Source organism: Grampus griseus (assembly GCF_964374135.1).
Source record: "Grampus griseus genome assembly, chromosome: 12".
NCBI lineage: Eukaryota > Metazoa > Chordata > Mammalia > Artiodactyla > Delphinidae > Grampus > Grampus griseus.
This window is the reverse complement of record NC_139006.1, coordinates 70,031,129-70,051,545: the sequence shown is the minus strand read 5'-3', so window position 1 is coordinate 70,051,545 and position 20,417 is coordinate 70,031,129. Positions and strand designations below refer to the sequence as shown.

Below are 20,417 nucleotides of genomic sequence, written 5' to 3'. Positions count from 1 at the left end.
ACCGTTTGTATCCAAAATGCCCTGTTGTTCACTTTGTAACAAAGCCATCGAGGTTTATAAAGGGCTTTACAAAAGTCTGCTTTTTGTCCAAAATGTGTTGTCTGACGGTATGAAAACGCATTGATGTGCAGTCCTTAGCTGCTGCTTCATATATATATATATATATATGTATAATCTAAATATTGACACTTCTTGTTGTAAAAATAGGAACTTTTATTTAAAGTTGAGATGTTAATTAATGTCAAATATCAGTTTTTAAAAATATATATATATTTAGATAATCTATATCAAAATTCTACCCATCATTCAAACCCTATCTAAAATGCCACCTTCTTGAAGTAGTCTCTGGTTTCTCCATCTGACACGATTTCACCCATCCTTTAAAACCCTACATGACCTTATACTCCTTTATGACATTCATCTTATTTTGCCCTATATAGTAATTATATTAATTCGTCTTCAAGATGTAAGAGGTTGTAAAGGAATACACACATCTATCTTTTATTATTTTTTCCTGCAGTGGCTTGCATATAATAGGCATTCCTAAGGCATTCGTTGAATAAATGAAATGTTTATTTTTTGATAGAAACATGCTAAACCTATATTCGACAGTACCGAAAGCTTTTAGATTTCAGTTAGTCTCACGAGATATATGCCAATGGTGTCATCATTTCCAGTTTAGGAAGTAACTAATTGCACCTTGTGATATTACAGCCCTGTACAAGGAGCCAGTGCTTGCCCTTGGGATAATTACATTTCAAGACAAGTATAGGCTTGGGACTTCCCTGGTGGTCCAGTGGTTAAGACTCCACGCTTCCACTGCACGGGGCACGGGTTTGATCCATGGTCAGGGAACTAAGATCCTGCATGCCACGTGGCACGGCCGAAAAAAAAAGACAAGTATAGGCTTTGTGAATAGCAGCAAAACAAAATCATTGATGCGTATGCCCTGCCCCGTTAGACAGTGGCCTGGAGCGTGTTTTAAGGGTGGTGTCCATAATGAACCATCAGGGGAGAGCCCTGTCCAGATCCAGCAAGATGATGAGTGTTCTGGAGACCCAGACAGTCTAGGAGGAATGAGAGTATGGGGGTCTGTGGGACTAATGAAAGAGAAGTGTTCAGGGGTCATGGGGAGGAAACCAGCCCTGGGGGACAGAAGAGGAAGGGCTTAGCTCAAGCCTTAGGGATGTGGGAGTGAAGGCAGCAGATGAGGGGCCACAAGTAGGTAACTGAATATTGAGATGAAGGAATTTAAGAATAGGAGGGTACAAGCATGGTCCTCTGGTGTCCAGGTGAAGGACCCAGAAGCATAAGGTATTGATCTTAGACTTAATCCGTAGAACAATGAAAAGCCATGCTGGAAACTTGATATCCAAGAGACCAAGTGATACTCAGAGGATGTAGCATTTACAAGCTGAGTATTTTGGAAATGATGGGAAAGAAATGTTTTATTAGTTCAGGCAAGCTTCTTCACACTTCCATTGCCTTTCCGAATATGTTAAAATCAGCGGATGTTAATTGGATAATAAAAAAAGCATTTAAAAAATAAAGGCCTGATTGTTTCCCCATTATAGGTCATTAGAGAGTATTGAGTAGAGTTCCCTGTGCTATACAGTAGGTTCTTATTAGTTGTCTATTTTATATATAGTAGTGTGTATATATCAACCCCAATCTCCCAATTTATCCACCCCCCCTTTCCCCCTCGGTAACCATGTTTGTTTTCCACATCTGTGACTCTACAAAAGAGTGGATATGTGTCTATGTATAACTGATTCACTTTGCTGTACAGCAAAGAAACTAACACAACATTGTAAATCAACTATACCCCAATAAAAATTAATTAAAAAAAATTTAAAACTAAGGCCAGCTAGGTAAGGATGAATCCCTAGTGACGGACTTCCTGGGCTGGCTACAGAGCACTTTGTGTGCCAGTCGGCCTCACACCGGTGTGTTTACACCGGGGGGACCCGAAATTCCAAGTACACATCAAGTGTCCAGTTGTCTTTTCCTTCACACTAGACAAAAGAAGCTGCTTACAAGTAATTGCAAAAGTGCACCATAATCTCTGTGCTACATGGGCTTGGTTCACTAGGCATGGATTAACTTTAGTTCCCTCCAGCCTACTTACTAACTTGCTACCCCGGGGAAGGAAGGGATGGAATGGACTGCTAACCACCCACCGAGGTCCCCGCTTGGTGGGCTGCATCCAGTTCTGGTTTCCTGTGTAGGAAAATGATGTAGAGAATTGGGGGTGGATGGTGGGTATGCAGAGGAGAGAAATGAAACAGTTTCACTAGATGGAACTTATGAGTTAAGAAAAAAAATATAAAAAGATGAACTGAAATCAGGTAACGGCCGTTTGCATCTCTCAAACTAGATCGCAGAATCATTCATCTTTAACCATTTTGGTGGACATCAGGGGAGTTTCAGCCTAGCTGATCCCATGACACTGCCAAGGTCAGGGTCATTTAGATTGTGTTTAAATCCTCTCGAAAGTAATTTTATCATCTGGGGAATAAGCATTAAATACATTTCCAAGAATTGCCCAGTAAGGAATTACCTTACTTCAGGCAAAGCCTAAGTGAAGCTGTGAAATTTCTGGGGGAAAAAAACAGGTGTTTTTAAGAAAATAAGGAGGCCTTCTCCCAATAAACATTTTAAGAATCGAAATCCAAACTAAAGAATTCAATCCAGATCTGACTTTAGTGAAAAGTCCTTTTAATGGTTTAATCACATGAATTTTTTTAAATGGTCTGATAATTTTTTTAGAACTGAGGAGTATGGAAATTATATTCGTGGTTGAAGGGTGTCCCAGATGTCAGGGCTTTTTCGCACGAAAGCGTTGGTTATCAGAGCCTAGTCTCATTTTCTACAGAATTTGGTGCCTCCAATATTGTTCCTCACAGTGTCTACACTGCTATTTCATGAACTTCCGAGTCCCCATCTGTGAGCTATTAAAGTTTGCAGGACCACTTCCCACTTCTTTAAAAGATGCACCTTTTGGACTCAATGGTATTTTTTGCACATTTGAGAAAATGTTTGCTTTCCTCTAATATGACACAGACAGATCTGGCAAGATAATTGAAACTGAAATCTAGCACTCTATGACTGTCATGTATAATTGATATTTCATGGGGAGATTACAGTTCAGACACCAAAACTGTTTTCTCTGTCAATGGGTGTCCAATTACAATAAAAAGAACCAGCCCATCAGCTTTTTTTTTTTTTATGATTATGGCAAAACAAGAGAAAGAAGAGAGAAAAGTAAAAGTTACCAGGACTTTTTTCTTTGCCCCATTTTCTTGTTGTTATTTTTCTTCTTTCTAAAAAACACCTCTGTCAAAAGGAAGATTTTGAACCTCATGCCATTAATTACAAACTTTCGTTTTGAGCTAAATGTTTCTAACAGCATTTCTGGTTTTGTGTCATTTTTGCAAGTCTAGAAATTGATGACAAGTTTCCTAAAGTTTCCATCCTACACTCTTTTAGAAGAATTATGGTAGAGGAGAAAGAACTGAGGTCTGAAAGCCTGTTTTGAAGCAGTTATCTCTGGAGATAACGTTAATGAGGATTGAATAACTGCCAAATGAAATTTAATACATTTTCCCATCCATGAAATAGGCCTCTTAAATACAACAGAATAATTACTTTCACAATACTCCCTGGAAACAAAGAGAGCAGAAACATTGAATGCCTTTTTTGTTTGTGGTGTTTGTTTTTAGCTTGAGGACCAGGATAAGGACATTTACCAGGATGCTCTCTTCGCATCCGCACATAACAACAGCCTTGCCAGCAGCCACCTAATTTGAAACTGCATATCTTTTTTTTTTTTTTTTTTTTTTTGCGGTACAGGGGCCTTTCACCGTTGTGGCCTCTCCTGTTGCGGAGCACAGGCTCCGGACGCGCAGGCTCAGCAGCCATGGCTCACGGGCCCAGCCGCTCCGCAGCATGTGGGATCTTCCCGGACCGGGGCACGAACCCATGTCCCCTGCATCGGCAGGCGGACTCTCAACCACTGCACCACCAGGGAAGCCCTGCATATCTTTTAAATCTGTTTATGTTGGAGGAGTCGTGGCAAATATTGAATTTTGTAATTTAGTTAGACATCTTGGGCTTGGCCTGAGTTGGTGGACCATGATGTTTTTCCCCCTATGATAAGGAAAACTAAAATGATTTTTATATCTGCATCTATGTATGCGTACACACACACACACACACACACACACACATAAACACACTGTTTTAAAATGAAAACTCCAGGAAGTAACCCCATTTGTCCCTAAACTCTGCTCCCCTCCCCTATGTGTGTGTGCTTGTGTGTGTATATATGTACATACATACATACATATATATATATATATATAATATATGCCCAATCAAGTTGTTCAATGTTGTTATAAGTTTTCTGAGTTCAAAATCTGTTTTAGTCCTCTAACCAGATGTTCTCTAAGTCACTTAACCGTTTCAGCCTTTGCTTTCTTCTTTGTAAAATGAGAAGTTTGTCCTAACTGGTATCCAGGTCTCCCCAGACCCTTCCCTTAAAGTCTATATACTGTGATTGAAAAGTGTTCTTCATATATCAATTCTTTCCTCAGAAAGTAAGATTATTTAAAATGATATGGTGCTTATGTGATTCAAAAGAGGTAGTACACTTCTAAAAGTATTTAGTAATTCCCAGTGATAAAGTCACACTGGAGAATTTAAATAGCTGCGTCAGAATTTGAATATTCCTTGTCCTAAGATACAATGAAACTTAGATATCTGCACATAAGAACCATGATTTATGGGGGCCCGAGGAAGGGGCAGCCATGTCTGGACCACATGATCTTGCCTCCCCCTCTTCTTTTATAGCTCATTGGACCAGGGGCGAGGACACCTGATCCCAGGCTAGCCCATTCAGTGGGTGGCCTGTGTCTGCTTCAAAATGATGAGCTGGACCATCTGGTGATCTTGGCATTCTGAACTCAGAAATTCTAAGACAGAGAGGGAGTTAGGAGCAGATTCAGAACCTGAAAGGATGTACTGGGAACTCCTGTGAAGTGTCCAGGCCATAGTTCTGAGTGGGCAGAAGCCAGAGAGAGACAGAGGTACCAACAGAGGAAGGAGAGAGGCTGGAACAGCTCCTGAGACACAAGGGGTGGCCTTAGGTCCCGAGAGTTCTCCAGGCCCAAAACGTAGATCACAGAAATCTTCCTGTTAAATCTCCTTTCACCTGAGCCAGCTGGAATGAGTCTCTGGTCCTTCCTATTAAAACCAGCACACTAAATTGATCGCTCCACGAGAATCCCACCAAGAATCGCTTATAAGCTCCATGAGGGCAGGGGCCACTTCTAAATTATTCAGCACCCTGTCCCCAGTACCTGTCAGAGTGACAAGCATGGGCTAGATTAGGAAATATTTGTTGAATTAATAAGTGTGCTCTTGGATCAGTCAACTGATAATTATTGAATAATATTGAGATTTTAGTTCTTCTACTTTTAGCATAGATATATCTAAAACCATATTGTATGTGGCTATAAGATGACTGTATTCTTAAAGACTGCAAAAAAAGTTTACAATCAATATTGATAAAGCTAAGCTTTCGTAGGCTGCCTTTTAACTTTATTGCTTATCTAGATGAAAAGGTTTATGAAAATAGGGCTTTAATGAAGTTTGGATTTTCTGGGTGCCATCCTTAGAATTGATTTGTAGGTTAAAGGAATCTGCTTTTTTTCTGGTTACACTATTATTATATTTGTAAGTGGACAAATCCTGACCCTCATATATACAGAAGGCAGTATTGGTTTCTCCGTCTATTTCTGAGTTATTCTGTTGATGGGTTTGTGCTGGCCATTCACTGTGGTGTTTTTCCTTGTCTCTTATGTGACCAGAAATAATGTTTCTGAGGGAGAAGTAAATAGGGTTAGGAAATGCTGTCTGTGGTCAAGGAAACACGTAAAGCAAAGCTAATTCTTCAGATCGGAATACTCTTCCACAGCCACAGGCAATGGAATTGATGCTGGAGAATCAAGCTAATTAGATGGGTCCATGGATGTGGACCTATCATTAGTCATTCATGTGACCTGGAATATACATAGTTTACAAGGGAGACCTTCGAATGTCAAGGATAACATTGTTTCCAACTTCCTTTATGGAAAATGATGTATTATTTGAGATGATCTATAGAAAATAAAGTTAGCTAACATGCGTGACTAAAAGTCGAAAACCTAGTTGGAACAACTATCAAACATGCTTATAGATCATTTAACATTTTACTGTCATTCTGCAGGAGAAAGATTTAAAATCAAATGGATATAAACAAAATAGAGACAGAGTGCAAAGGGATTGTAAGTGAAAGTAGCTTGAGTTCTAAGGTTTCTTGAACTATGTAGACTCTTATTTTTATGTAGTATGCAAGTATTTTCAGCTGGAACACCTAACAATATCAATAATTATTGTGTACCTTTGTGTACTAGCTGTCATGCATACTACTACTCCTTGCAATAAACCTGGAACTTACTCTCTGTAACTGCCAATGTTATTTTCTCTGTTTTGGATTTGAGCAACTTACCCATGATTATACTTATGCAGCAAACAAAGACCAGTTACAGTTATAATCTACATATTAATTCTCATTACTGTATAATTTTCACTCAGTTGCACTGTCTTTCACTTACAGTTGAGGGAAAGAAAATAGAAAGGTTATTGGTTGTAGGTTCTTCTATCCTCTTTTAAAAACTAAACGTGTCTAGAAGGGAAAAAAAAGAAATTTCAAGATTAATAACTGAATATATTTTAATTCAAAAGCAAAGTATTAACCTTGAATTGCATCGTAGCTGCCCACAAAGAAGGCTTGAGGGTTTTAATAGGATGACTCTAAAATAGGAGGAGAGTACGAGAATCTCTGCTGTGCTCAAATCCGTGGTTACCTTCAGTGATTCCAACTTAGAATCATCCTTTGTGGAAAGAAATGAAATCCATTGGGAATGCCAGTAACTGAATCAACACTTGGGTAATTATTTAGGTTAACATTGATGGACAGTCTTAAAGAGCTACCATTTGATCAGGGGCTGTAAAAGTCATGCTTGCAAGTGGACATCTCAGATTGAAAGGATAATCACTGACTGAATCAGTCTTCTAAACGCACAAATACAAAAATGGAAAACAGCTACCACTCTTTGGTCTGGAAGGAAAATAAAAACAATACACGAAGAGTGAGAAATGGTTGAAGGGAATTGGGTGGGCATGCTCTACCTATAAAAGATTAGGCTTCAGTTACTGATGAAAAATGGGAGTGGCGTGGCAATGGTGTTAAATATGTGAGAAGGGCTGACACTTATTCCATGGAACTCCAGAAGTTGAATCTCGGACCATTGGGTGGAATGTACAAGGAGGCCAACTTGTGGTGAAAATGGAGTGAGCTGCTTTGGGAGATAATCAGGGTCTTAATATATTTGAAGCATCCACATAGACACTAAATGACCACCATTCAGATTGTTCTGGGAAGGCACACGGGCACCCAAGTAGCAGAAAACACTGGACTCCCCAGATCTCTCGGCTACAACATTCATTTATACGTCCTGCTGCTCCTGAGTCCTTAAATCCTTTGCTATTCTTGCTGTATTTTGTTTTAACTTTTTTTAAAATTTATTTTATTGAAGTGTAGCTGATTTACAATGTTGTATCAATTTCTGCTGTACAGCAAAGTGATTCAGTTATACATTCTTTTTCATATTCTTTTCCATTATGGTTAATCACAGGATATTGAATGTAGTTCCCTGTGCTATACGGTAGGACCTTGTTTTTTATCCATTTTATATATAATGGTTTTATTTTTGCTGTATTTTGAATCTGGGCAGTTAGTAAGATTTATATGATCCTCCTCTCTCTCCCTGAATTATTTTCTTCTGTATTGTTTTGGAGGATATAAAGGTGACACTTTATGCTAGGCTGCCTTTAGATAGCACATGCTTCATTTGGTTCTGTGAATTTTATTGTTGCTAGTTCAGATTCTTATTATTGTTGCACTTTGTGGAAATACTCTTTTAAAACACTGGGTAGCAAAAGAGTGATGATTCTGCTTCGTGGTTTCAGATTTTGGATTGGGAAAAAATTACACTTTTTGCTTCATAGCCCTATAAATTCATGGATAAGTATTTTTAGTGTTAGACCCACTGTCCTGTGTCAACGTTCACCTAACAATAGGCTAAGAAAATAACTATTTGGAAATGCCATTGAAAACGCTACTCATGTTCCTATTGGTCTGCAAATGCTTACTGGTCTTACTTGAAGGTGTACACGATAAAGTCAGTGATTGCTGTCTCAATGCCACAAGGTCAACATCTCTGGACCCCAGAGTAGGTAGTAGTAGTTAATAAAAAGCTCAGCAGTATTTTTTTCAGACCAAGTCATCATGCTGTACTCTATAATTTTATTCTTGGAAGCATAGAGAGTGTTTACAATATGGTGTCTTTCTAGGATCAGAATAGGGAAAAAAAATATGGAAAAATGTCCAAACATCTTTGCATGGCAATGATGGCATTACTGGTGTGTTTAATAAAACCTTTATTGGTACATTTTCCGGTATGGTGGCATTGGCAGAAACGGTCCCCCTTTGGATTTGGAACTCAGCAGCTGAGGAAATACAGTAAACATTAATTTGGAATGGGCTGCCAGTTTTGGAAAGCCAGGTGACATTTTATTATACTTGTACCGAGCAGGGGCTATGTCCCATACTGCTGTAGCTTCCGCTGTCAGTGGCTTAGCTGGCATTATGGAAAAAAAAAATGGCAGGCCTGAGAATCTTATCCCCTGAAATGAAAGTTGAATGCCAAATTGAAATTCCTGTAGGATTTCCGATAGCAATGGGGGAATTGAGGAGACCACAATTAAGCATATGGGCATTAAGATAATTGTCAGATCTGTTGGCGGACATGATAGAAGACAGATGGGTACGAATCAGTGCACTCCACTGCAGCACCCTGGGAGACAATTTGACGTTTTACCTGCCTGAGCTACTCTGCCATATTTGTCACTGGATGTACAGCACAGCATCTTACTGAGTGTTAAAGTGTTTTTTGCTGGGTACTCTAGGTGCATGCGTGGTCCTTTAGCGCCCTCTAGTGAAATGCATTTGGGAGTATTGTTTTTCAAAGGTTAGTCTCCCTTCATTGGGTCCTTGCTGCCCTGGAAGTAGCCGTCACACCTCTGATTCCCACTAAACTCTACGGTTCCTCTTGCCCTTTCAGGTTGGGGCCCATCGTGAAGATGGCGTGGCCCTGAGGGGCAGCCATTCTCTTGTCCCAAACCAGGTGCCAGTTCCACAGCTTCCTGTCCAGTCTGCAACGTCCCCTGATTTGAACCCACCCCAGGACCCTTACAGAGGTAGGTCCGCCTCCGCGGGCGCTTCTGATCTCACTGAAACAATAGATCCCGTGTGGATCCCGTGCTTACTCATTCATCCCTCAGGAAGCACTGGCAGATCACCAAGAATCCATTTTGATACAAAGATGGTAAGTAAATGGGAAAGGATTTCAAACGTCGCTGGCTAATTGTGTTTCTTCAGTAACTGTTTTGCTCCAGCATCCTCGGAAATCCTGCTCCTGTTTCAGCAGGGAATGAGACCACAGCCTGATGAGAGGAAATGTGATTTTAGCTATTTCCACATTGTGCTCATTCAGATCCTTTAATGTGGTTAGTTGTAGCCTGACAGTGATGTTTCCAAATGAAGAGGAAGGAAGGAAATGGTTTCTGTTGCTTACGATGGAAGGAAATGTAGGTACATTACAAACATGGAACTGGGATGATTTTCGCTCTTGAGTCATCAAGCCCCGTCCTTATTGCCTCGTACCACTGACTCCTTTCGGCTTCCCAGGACCCCAGGTAGCTGTGCCGCAGGGGCAAGACCTGGGTCCCAGGGTCCTTGTGCGACTGGCTGGCCAGGTGACCCGAAAATGCTTACATAACATCTCCTCATTCCCCTCACGTTGAGAATAAAAATGATAACAGTGGCACAAGAATGAATAATATGTATAAGCATTTGCCCACCTGTTAAGCATTGTAAGAATCTTGGGCGTGAATTATACACGTGGGTGTGCCGCCATTTTTAATTGAATAGTAATACTTTGATGGCCCTTTCTTTTTTCTTTTTGTTTTTGTTTCTGTTTTTTTTTTTTGCGGTACGCGGGCCTCTCACTGCTGTGGCCTCTCCCGTCGCGGAGCACAGGCTCCGGACACGCAGGCTCAGCGGCCATGGGTCACGGGCCCAGCCGCTCCGCGGCATGTGAGATCCTCCCGGACCGGGGCACGAACCCGCGTCCCCTGCATCGGCAGGCGGACTCTCAACCGCTGCGCCACCAGGGAAGCCCCTGGGGTCCTGCATTTCTAATGGGCTCCCAGGGGATAAGGATGCTCCCGGTCCACTGACGAGAGTTTGAGTGATAAAGTTCTAGACTCTACAAATAGAAGGAAACACTAAATAGACGCACTTCTAGCTTAGAAATAAATGATTACATTAGGGTCACGTTTTAAAATATATTGTGACCTTGGAAAGTTGAGCAGTAATAGAGCTAGAAATGTCTTCATTGAGCAGTAACTGCTTTCCATAGGTACCATTTTTAAATGCTGATTACTCCTTGAGGATAAGAGAAGCCTAATTTCAGAATATCATTAGGGTATCTATTGAAGTCTTGACTGTACATATGTAGCATATACTCCCTGGGAATTATATTTTAAGGACATTTTTCTGTTAAATCATTGCATATGGAAGAAACTCAATATAATAGCTGATATTTACTTGGGTTCTTAATCAGAACATTGAGGTGTGTGATTTTCATGATTATGATTTTCATTGCAATTAAGTTGATGTTTTGTAGACAGTGAAATTACCGTCTACTCCAAAAGATTGCAAAATAGAATTTAACCTCAGAGCCAATGCAGGGAAAACTTGTTTCTGCAGGTGCATTTTTGAAACTTCACCAAAGACCATGAAAAAAAGGGACAGATCACACAGCTCGGTGGTCTGAACTGTATAGCTGGCAGCTCTCCAGTCTGGGGTGCGCATGTCTGTGCCTCGAGGCTTTGGTAGCCGTGTCACCTGGTCTCTTTTTTTTCTGCAGGCATGCCACCAGGATTGCAGGGCCAGAGTGTCTCCTCCGGCAGCTCTGAGATCAAATCCGACGACGAGGGCGATGAAAACCTGCAAGACACGAAATCTTCCGAGGACAAGAAATTAGATGACGACAAGAAGGATATCAAATCCATTACTAGGTCAAGATCTAGGTAACAGTATATAATACTGTCGCTTCATTTAATTCCTTTATTGGACTTTGATGAAGTGAACAGAACAGGAAGAAACTATTCAGTTTTTTCCTGGCAGGTAAATCTGCAGCTGAAAAGAAAGTGAAAGGCTTTGCTCTAGAGGTACGAAAGTATCGTTTGAGATACCTGTACTCTAGGAAAGCCAAAAATATCTTTGCATTTATGAATTTGGACCCAGTGCTAATAATGACACACGGAAAAAACAATTTGTAACTGATTCAAATGCAAGCAGTCGATTTGTAAAACTATACTTATTCTACAAATTTGGTCGTAAATGTTCTTTGGAAAATATTTCTAAAAAGAGAGCTTAGCTCTATTGAAAGCTCAATCGATGTATGCGCAACGGTAACTTTTTTCTTACCTCAAAAGTGAGAAAGTACTGATTTCCCAGCTTTATTCTAAACATGTTGGTATGTATAAGAGCAATACCTAAATTGCTCATTTTTTTTTTCTCTCGGCAGAAAAATTGCAACTGCAGGGAAATAGCTTCTGGTTGGTTTTCTTAAGTCCCCGATATCTTTAAACTAGAATCTATCTCCTTGAACTTTAATCTGATAATCCAGATGGGTTTTTTGGTTTTTGTTTTTTGTTTTTTTTGAGTATCGTGACACCCATGTTCTTTACCTCAGTTCCCTTGGATGGCTTTTATTTGCAAACTAAATGAATTGTACTAAGACGATACCTCCCTTTTCAAGGCTATCGTTCTCAAGGTTATACCTGGCATCCTTTAGGAATTAAGGACATGCCGCCTTTTCATATTGCCTTTATAGTTATTGAGATAAATCTTATTACAAGTTCTACCACAGTTTCAGAAATTCTGGAAGCTTCTACCTTACCCTTTTTCACCGTTGCTACAGAGTTTCCTGACTTGGCCACATTGGTAAGACATCCCAAGAAGGGCCTTTCACATCCTTACCAGCTTCTCTGTTAGATCAGTCAGCTCTTGGTAATTTAACTAGCGGTCATAACGCATGCATATCAATGGATTCTTTGACGTTTCAGTACAACATTTTAACTCGCTGTTAAGAACCTTCTTTTAAAAGGTCACTGTTTTGACATTTACTTAGGCCCCCAAAACCGTGTTGTAAGGCGAGACTTTCCAAATCTAGGCAGTTTTGTTCGCATAACCAATTTATTTATAAGAGGTTAACCAATTCTCATTCATTATTGGCCTGAATACCCTTGGAAAACAAATTCCCATTTTCAGGCCCACTTTGGAAAAGGTGTCGCATATGTTTGATGCGTAAAAACATTACCCAGATTTTTAACTTCAGGATGGGATGAGCAGAAACTCAACTCTGTTCTCTTTTCACTTATTACATCCTATTTGTGTGTCAGAATGTGGGTGTGAATTAATAGTAATCTTGATTTCCTTGGCATCAGCAGAGGTCACGGGTGGGAGAGAGCGGGACCAGCAAGGAAATGAGGAGGAAAATCAGATGGCGGAGAAAGAGAGCACTTTCCGATGGGTTCAGTTTAGTTGCGCGTTCACCAGCACGCATTCGAGGCAGACAGTCCCATCTGGAAGGGAGTTTAACCTACAGGAAAGACGAGCCAAGTCTTACAGCATCTTTCTTTGGTGTCTGCCTCCTTTATAAGTGTTCTTGGCTTACTTACGTCATCTTTATGAGCAGCATGTGCTGCAACCCAGGAATCTGCTCCATTTCTGATTGATTGGGGCTTCTCCATCATAGTGGATCCTTAGTGCGGTTTGGAAGTTACCCAGACATTCTCCACAGTGGAAGACTCGGGGCTATCCATTTTAAGCCAATACTCGCTAAGCGTGCGTTGAATTGAATAGATAACTTCCCACGTGTTCCTCCAGCTCTGGAAGGTTGTGATTAACATCTTTATTCTGTGAGCCTTTCAGATTCATGGAACTTTAGAGTAGAGGCTCACCTTGATGGTCTTTGGGGTCAGTGCTCAGATCTCTAGGTTAACGTCCTTATGGATGGCCACCTCGATATTGTTTCTTGCAGTGAAGACTCTCTTGCTTTTGAGTGAAGTTTACTTCATTTTTTATATCTCTCATACTCAAAAAAGGTTCTTGCTCATATTAATTCATTGTTAATTCAGCAATTAATTTAGTTCCGCTCAGGGTTCTTTGCTCTGTTCTGTTCTGCCTTCCTGAGACATTTTCCACACCTCTCTCTTTTACGTGATTGCCCAGGAATTATTGAAGCCTTGACGCCATGAGATCTTCCTGATATGACGTGCTTTCCAGGTGGCTCATCCTCCTATTTGCCCCCCATTCAAAAGTTTCTAATTTGTCCACATGACACCCAGAAACAGAAGTTATCTTCCCTTTCCAGACTCCTGGCTCCAACCATGCCTTTGATATGAATCATGTGATATCTCTGTTCTCATAATCAGGGATGAGCTTTTGGGCTTCATTTTTGACTCACAATGAGATCATGGGTATTGATAACCAGTAAGTGTTTGGGTTGGGTTGGGTTGGGTTGGGTTTGCCTAGAACTCATGTCAACTCAGCTTTCCCCAACTTGTCTGGGGAATCATAAACATCCATAAAGTTAGGCCATGGAGATGATGTTTCTCTAACCTTTCTATTTAAAACATGGAAAAAGCGAGACTCAGATACATTAAGTGGACTGACCAAGCCTCCCAAGCTGGTTAATAGACAGCAGGTCCCCGTGTGTACTCCCATTGCTCTGTTGTCTTGAATGTAGGACCTTCTTAATCCTGTTTGAGCTGCATCGTCTTAATTTTGACTTATCCACATCATTTTTCAATCCCTGGTTCTCCTTGGGTTTCGGATGTCACAGTATGAAAGTTTTTTTTAAGAAAGAACAGCTTCAGTCTAAAACACTTTCTGAATCGTGGTCCTGAAGTGTGTAGCCCGAGCTGAAGTTGACAGCGCTCTGCCGTGCGTAACCTTAGGGATGGAAGCTATGTTTTCCTTTTTGCTCCCCTCCATCCATATGGTGCCCCAACTTGAACCTCTCCTGTTGGGTTTGGGTTTCATGTCCAGGAGACATCAAACGTCTGGCGTAACGACTGTCACAGCCACCTAAAGCAACGCCAAGCCCAGGTGGATGGAAAATTCTGCCAAGGACAAGATCCTGAGATGCAAGAGTTCCCTGAAAACTCAGAAAGAAAACAAAAGGAATTTAGAAACTGTCTTTTTCCCCACCCCATTGGAAAATGTCACGTTTTCCCTTTTGTCCCGCAGCAATAACGATGACGAAGACCTGACGCCGGAGCAAAAGGCGGAGCGGGAGAAGGAGAGGAGGATGGCTAACAACGCCCGGGAGCGCCTGCGAGTCCGTGACATCAACGAGGCGTTCAAGGAGCTGGGCCGCATGGTGCAGCTGCACCTCAAGAGTGACAAGCCCCAGACCAAGCTTCTGATCCTCCACCAGGCCGTGGCCGTCATCCTCAGCCTGGAGCAGCAAGTCCGAGGTCAGTGCCGGCCAGCTGGCCTCCACGCAGAGGTCACGGCCGCACGCCGCTGGAGAGAGCAGAGATGCTCTGGCGGCCTTGAGCAGGGGCAGAGAGTAGACTCTTAGGCATCCTTCAGAATCATTGCTTCAATCTCATCTAAATCTATGAGGCAGCTCCCCTTTCTCCTGTAACTGAATCCTGGGATTGTTCTTGTAACTGATGCTGCCTTAGGACGTTCCCATAGGTCCTCTCGGTAACCGGAGCTGGGGACGTTTGCTTTACCAACTTTCTCAGACTGTAAAGTGGCTGCAGAGTTTCACCAGGGAGTTCGAACTTTACTAGCCACTGAGCGAATGAATGACAGTCGTGTGCATTTTCCTAGCTGGTCCTCTTGTTCTGGAAGGTAGAAACTGAGAGGAAGGATCAACAGCCCCACAGAAACGTTGCATGACTGCCCTGGACCAGAAGCCGTGGGTGTGACCTAAATGCTCTGTGCTTTCCTCTTCCACAGAAAGGAATCTGAATCCGAAAGCTGCATGTCTGAAAAGAAGGGAAGAGGAGAAGGTGTCCTCGGAGCCGCCCCCGCTCTCCTTGGCAGGCCCTCACCCCGGCATGGGAGACGCGTCCAATCACATGGGACAGATGTAAAAGGGCAAGTTTGTTTTCAGCCATTTCTGAAAGCTCTCCTTTGTTACTCTTACCAAGGCATCAGCCGTGAAAGCCATATTTGACCCAAATTTTTTTTCCCCCTTGGGAAGAAAAAAACAAGTTTAAAAATAAAAGCTTTCCTTTTTTCTGTTATAAACGTATTAATTCATCTTTCTCTCTTCTTTCTCAGGTCCAAGTTGCCACATTGCTTCATTAATACAAGAGACCACTTCCTTAACAGCTGTATTATCTTAAACCCACATAAACACTTGTCCTTAACCCCTTTTTTTGTAATATAAGACAAGTCTGAGTAGTTATGAATCGCAGACGCAAGAGGTTTCAGCATTCCCAATGATCAAAAAACCGAAAAACAAAACAAAAAAAAAAAAAGAAAGAAAACAAGTGCAACTTGGGGGATGACTCTCTTTAACATATCATTCAGAATGTTCAAAGCAGTATGTGCAGGCTGAGACGCAGCCCAGAGACTGAATGGCAATCTTTCCACACTGTGGAACAATGCATTTGTGCCTAAACTTCTTTTGGAAAAAAAAAAATATATAATTAATTTGTAAGTCTGAAAAAAAAATATTTAATTTAAAAAAATTGTAAACTTGCAATAATGAAAAAGTGTACTTCTGAAGAAAACTACATGACCATTTTTGTTGGTATTCAAGTCAGCTAGTGTTTATAATTACCGGATATCGAATAAGGGAAGCTCGGCTGCCCTCGTAACAAAACCAGCAAACATCCTGATGACAGCGAAGTGATGACATTAGCCATTCCTTAGGGTAGGAGGAACAGATGGATCTTATAGACCTATGACAAATATATATATAAATATATATATAAATATATATTAAAAATTTAGTGACTATGGTAAGCTTTTGTTCATTTGTTTCAGACTTTTTTCTCCTGTAAAAAAATAGTACTGATTAACTTTTTTAAAAGAAAGATTTTACTGTAAATATGGATTTTTTTTTTTTTTTTTTTTTTTTTTGGTCTTATTTCTGTCCCTTTCCCCGGTTTGTTCTCATAACCTGTAGTGCCAACTCTGCTTCCGGAGGGGTAGTGCAGGATGAAATGCTGACCCTGATGTTGCTTTTCATTCATAAATAAGTAGAAAGTTGTTTCTTCAGTCTTTTGGGAACACAGGACTTAAAAGTCACATCATGTGTAGATATTAACAAGCAGCATTACCAAGACATGGCAAAAAGAGTTTGTCTGAATTGTAATGTTGCGTTTGTGACCCTCTTCTGGGATTTTCAGAGGTACAAGGTTAGAATGCTACAATGTTACCACTGTGCCTTCCAATGTTTATATCATCGGAAACATAACATAATCAAAGTGGCTGTGATTTAACAAAATGATTAAAGCGTTACCTACATGTGTAGCCAGAAGTAGTGTGCAGTGAGGTGTTTCTAAATACATGGTCAGATTTTTGGAAAAAAACAAAAACAAAAAAAACAAGTGAAGTTCAACGACCATCCAATGAGAAAATTGCAAGTAGTGTGACAGAGCTGATTGATTTTGTTGCTTTCTTGATTTTTTTTTCAAAATGGGTTTACTAAGATGCAGATGACTTAACTGTCTCCTCCTTCGTCTGAAAAAAAAAATGCCAATATTCAATCATCATGCAGCGTTATAACAAGCCTTATAAGTCCTAAAGCATTAAGTTGCACTTTCTTGAGGAGGGGTAGTGCAGTATTTCTCTGGCCAGTATGAATGAAGTTTATACTTAACGTATTTGATAGAAACATAGATCAAGCTATGGCACAGCAACTCATCAGATAGCTAGCTTTGACGTCTGGGCACAATTGAACCAACTTCCATCGTGAATCTTTCTAATGATTGACTTTGGTGTATAGTGCAGTAAAGAAATAGTGCTCCTAGTTAAGTATTTGTCAGCATCCTTTTGTCTCTAACTCATTTCTGTTTTTACAGCCACACAATCTTGGCATGTATTAAGGAAAAAAAAATCCCTTGTTCAAGTAGTTTTTCCACCTATCAGCACTGAGTAAATGCCATAAACCCATCGAAATGGTCTAAATGTTCCATCTGTTCTCCTGTTTTGCCAGTTATATAGTAATGAAATACATTTGTAAATTTTATGCAACAAATGGCAAACGTATCATTATTTTGAAATTGTGTATGTAAAAGTTATATTTTTACATGTAGACTCTTGTTATTATGTGTTTTAATACATTGTATCGGTTTTTGTTCCTTTTTTTTTTTTAAACGGTGTGGTTTAAAAACCGTCTCATTGAAATGAAATAGTGAGCTACAAGAATCTGAATTTTATGTTCATTTCTGAAAATGTAAGAACAAATAAGATAGTTACCACGTGGTCATCTTTTACAAACCCATAAACATTTTGATTAGCTGTGTGTGTGTTGAAAACTGTAAATATGTTCAGTAGTGATAAAACTAAAATACTTTGTTTGATTTGTTGATAAGTTCCTAAAATGTGGAGGTGGATTAAAACCTTAGAATAGCAGAGATCAGACTTCATGAAAAGTTATTTTGAGGCTACCCTGTGAAAATGAATGAACAAAGGGGCTCAAAGAAGGGCATGGAAGACAATATTGTATACTCTCCCCTCCTCCTGAATAATGGAAACTGTGTGTACTTGTACCCTCAGTATGTTGAAGATTTCCTTTTAGTGGTACATTCTGCACTCATTTTGTATACTCTATCAAGGCGGGTATCCCTAGGAACAATATTATATAAGAAGCAGGTATCCTCTGATCACATTCAGGATAAGTGTATAGAAGAAAATATGGTGTTTACTCTTTAGGGAACTGGAAACACTCCCTGCATTGATGTACATTTTAAGGTTGGCACTTTTGATACACGTTATCATCAAGGTGCTTTCATAGAGCTGATTTAAAGTTTTTCAAATCTGTAAACAAAGCAAAAAACAATTAAATCGTAGTTCTTGGATTATTTTTTAAATTGGTGCTTTATATTTTGTTCTCAGTCAAACAGAGTAAAAGCTGCAATTTATTGTTCACCAGCTTTGATGCATTCATTAATCAGTCATGTAATACCTCTATTGTGGAATTCCCTTTGGAAATAAGCGAAAAACTTTCTAACGGCCACCAAAAGCTGCTCACTACTTTTTGCTTGGTGGAGAAACATCTGCACCTATCCATGTGCATTGGGTTGTATCCCCATTAAAAAGGAAAAAAAAAAAAAAAGATGAAAGGGAATGTGGCCTTTGTAGTGTGTTTTTTTTTTTTTCTTGTTCTTTTGTAATTATCAAACCCAGGTAAGATATTGGTATCCTGCGCTGTATTTTCTAATGCAATTTAGCAGAAGACAGTTAGGATTAAAGTACTCTACAGAAATTTCCTAAGGGTCCATACTACACTATGTATATGATGATACTTAGGCTGGGGATCTGTTTAAGAGACTTGGACTTTAAAAGCAGCTTGGAACAGTTGATCCACCTCCACATTCAAGTAATTTATGAATATGCAGACTAGGGATCTGTTCATCTAGACATTTTTCCCATTTGTCTTCTGTGTAGCTGCAAGGAACACTAATGTTTATACAACTGTCAGTCCACCCAGTAACGCAACTGGTTCTGATTCAGTCTTCCGATTCCTTTTTGTTTTTCGCTTTTTCCTATTTCTTGATTTTTTTTTTTATTTGTGATCTTTATTTTGATGAGGGAATGGGGCGGGGGGGTAGAGGGAGGGTGTTGAACCAAGACTTGGGGGTTAAGAGGATTTTCGTCTTGGATCCAACAGGCAGAATATGATCTGTGTCCAAAAGTGAACTTGAGTCAGGAATGAAACGATTTCAGCATAAACAAGCACAAAAATTTAGTCTGCTGGCTGACTGGAAACAAAAAAAAAAAAGTCAAGATGGAATATGAGGAATTCCAACACAATGGGGCACCAAGGCCTTTAGGCCTCTCTTTTTATTTTGCTTTGGTTCTGTTTGTTTTTCTTTAGAGACATGCTCTCTCTCATGGGACTTGAAGTGGACTCATCTTTGTGCAGTGCTGGTTTTGCCATACTCATTTCAAGTATTATAGACATATGTAATGGTGAAAATATATGAACTGTGGCCTTTTTCATTCTTGTTACTTGTGATGCAATTAAGTGAAGATAAGAAAAAAAAAAGCAGAGATTTACCATGTATCAGTGCCTGGCTTTTTGTTATAAAGCTTTGTTTGTCTAGTGCTCTTTTTGCTATAAAATAGACTGTAGTACACCCTAGTAGGAAAAAAACTAAATTTAAAAATAAAAAATATATTTGGCTTATTTTTCGCAGGAGCAATCCTTTTATACCATGAATATTACAAAAAAAATTGTCAGATTCTGAATATTTCTTCTTTGTAGATTTTTGGAATCATTATGAGTAAAAGTTTGTTACTTTATTTTACTATTTAAAAGATGTTATTTTGCCATGTGTTACTGAGATGAAACTGTATGGTAGCTTTTTTGTTTGTTTTGTTTTGTTTTTTGTTTTGTTTTTGTTTTTTTTTTTTAGTTGTAGGTCGCAGTGGGGAAATTTTTTGCGACTGTACACATAGCTGCAGCATTAAAAACTAAAAAAAAAATTGTTAAAAAAAGAAAAAAAGGGAAAACATTGAAAAAAAAGAAAAAAAAGATAAACAGTTACACCTTGTTTTCAATGTGTGGCTGAGTGCCTCGATTTTTTCATGTTTTTGGTGTATTTCTGATTTGTAGAAGTGTCTAAACAGGTTGTGTGCTGGAGTTCCTTCAAGACAAAAATAAACCCAGCTTGGTCTAGGCCATTACCTGTTTCCCATCTGTAGTTATTCGATGAAGTCATGTACATGACCGTTCTGTAGCAATAAATGTGCCATTTTTATAAACTGTTTCTGACACTTGTTTCATTTCATTTTGCATTGTCCATATAGCTCTGCTTCTCTGCTGTAAGTAAAGCCGCCTCTAGATTTCATTTTGCAAGTGTTGGAGATATTGACAGCTTAACAAACAAAACATACCAACACAAAAAAACCCACAAAAACAAATTGAAAAAGCAAAGCACATGACTGACCAAGGAAGAGATGCCCTTAATGAAAATGGAACGAG

At 39.8% G+C, this 20,417-nt stretch overlaps 1 protein-coding gene across 6 annotated transcripts in view; it reads left to right on the top strand.

Moving 5' to 3' along the window:
* TCF4 (transcription factor 4) overlaps positions 1–20,197 on the top strand; it is a 360,765-nt gene extending 340,568 nt beyond the window's left edge. For 4 of the 6 annotated variants that reach the window (XM_082667162.1, XM_082667160.1, XM_082667159.1 and 1 more), the window contains 5 exons: positions 9,228–9,363; positions 11,097–11,259; positions 14,489–14,718; positions 15,212–15,352; positions 15,539–20,197. In XM_082667162.1, the coding sequence (XP_082523288.1) occupies positions 9,228–9,363; positions 11,097–11,259; positions 14,489–14,718; positions 15,212–15,348 (666 nt within the window). In that variant the 3' untranslated portion in view covers positions 15,349–15,352; positions 15,539–20,197. The remainder of the gene's footprint in view (positions 1–9,227; positions 9,364–11,096; positions 11,260–14,488; positions 14,719–15,211; positions 15,353–15,538) is intronic. The other 2 variants (XM_082667161.1, XM_082667164.1) reach the window with 1 other exon arrangement.
* The last annotated feature ends 220 nt before the right edge of the window (positions 20,198–20,417 follow it).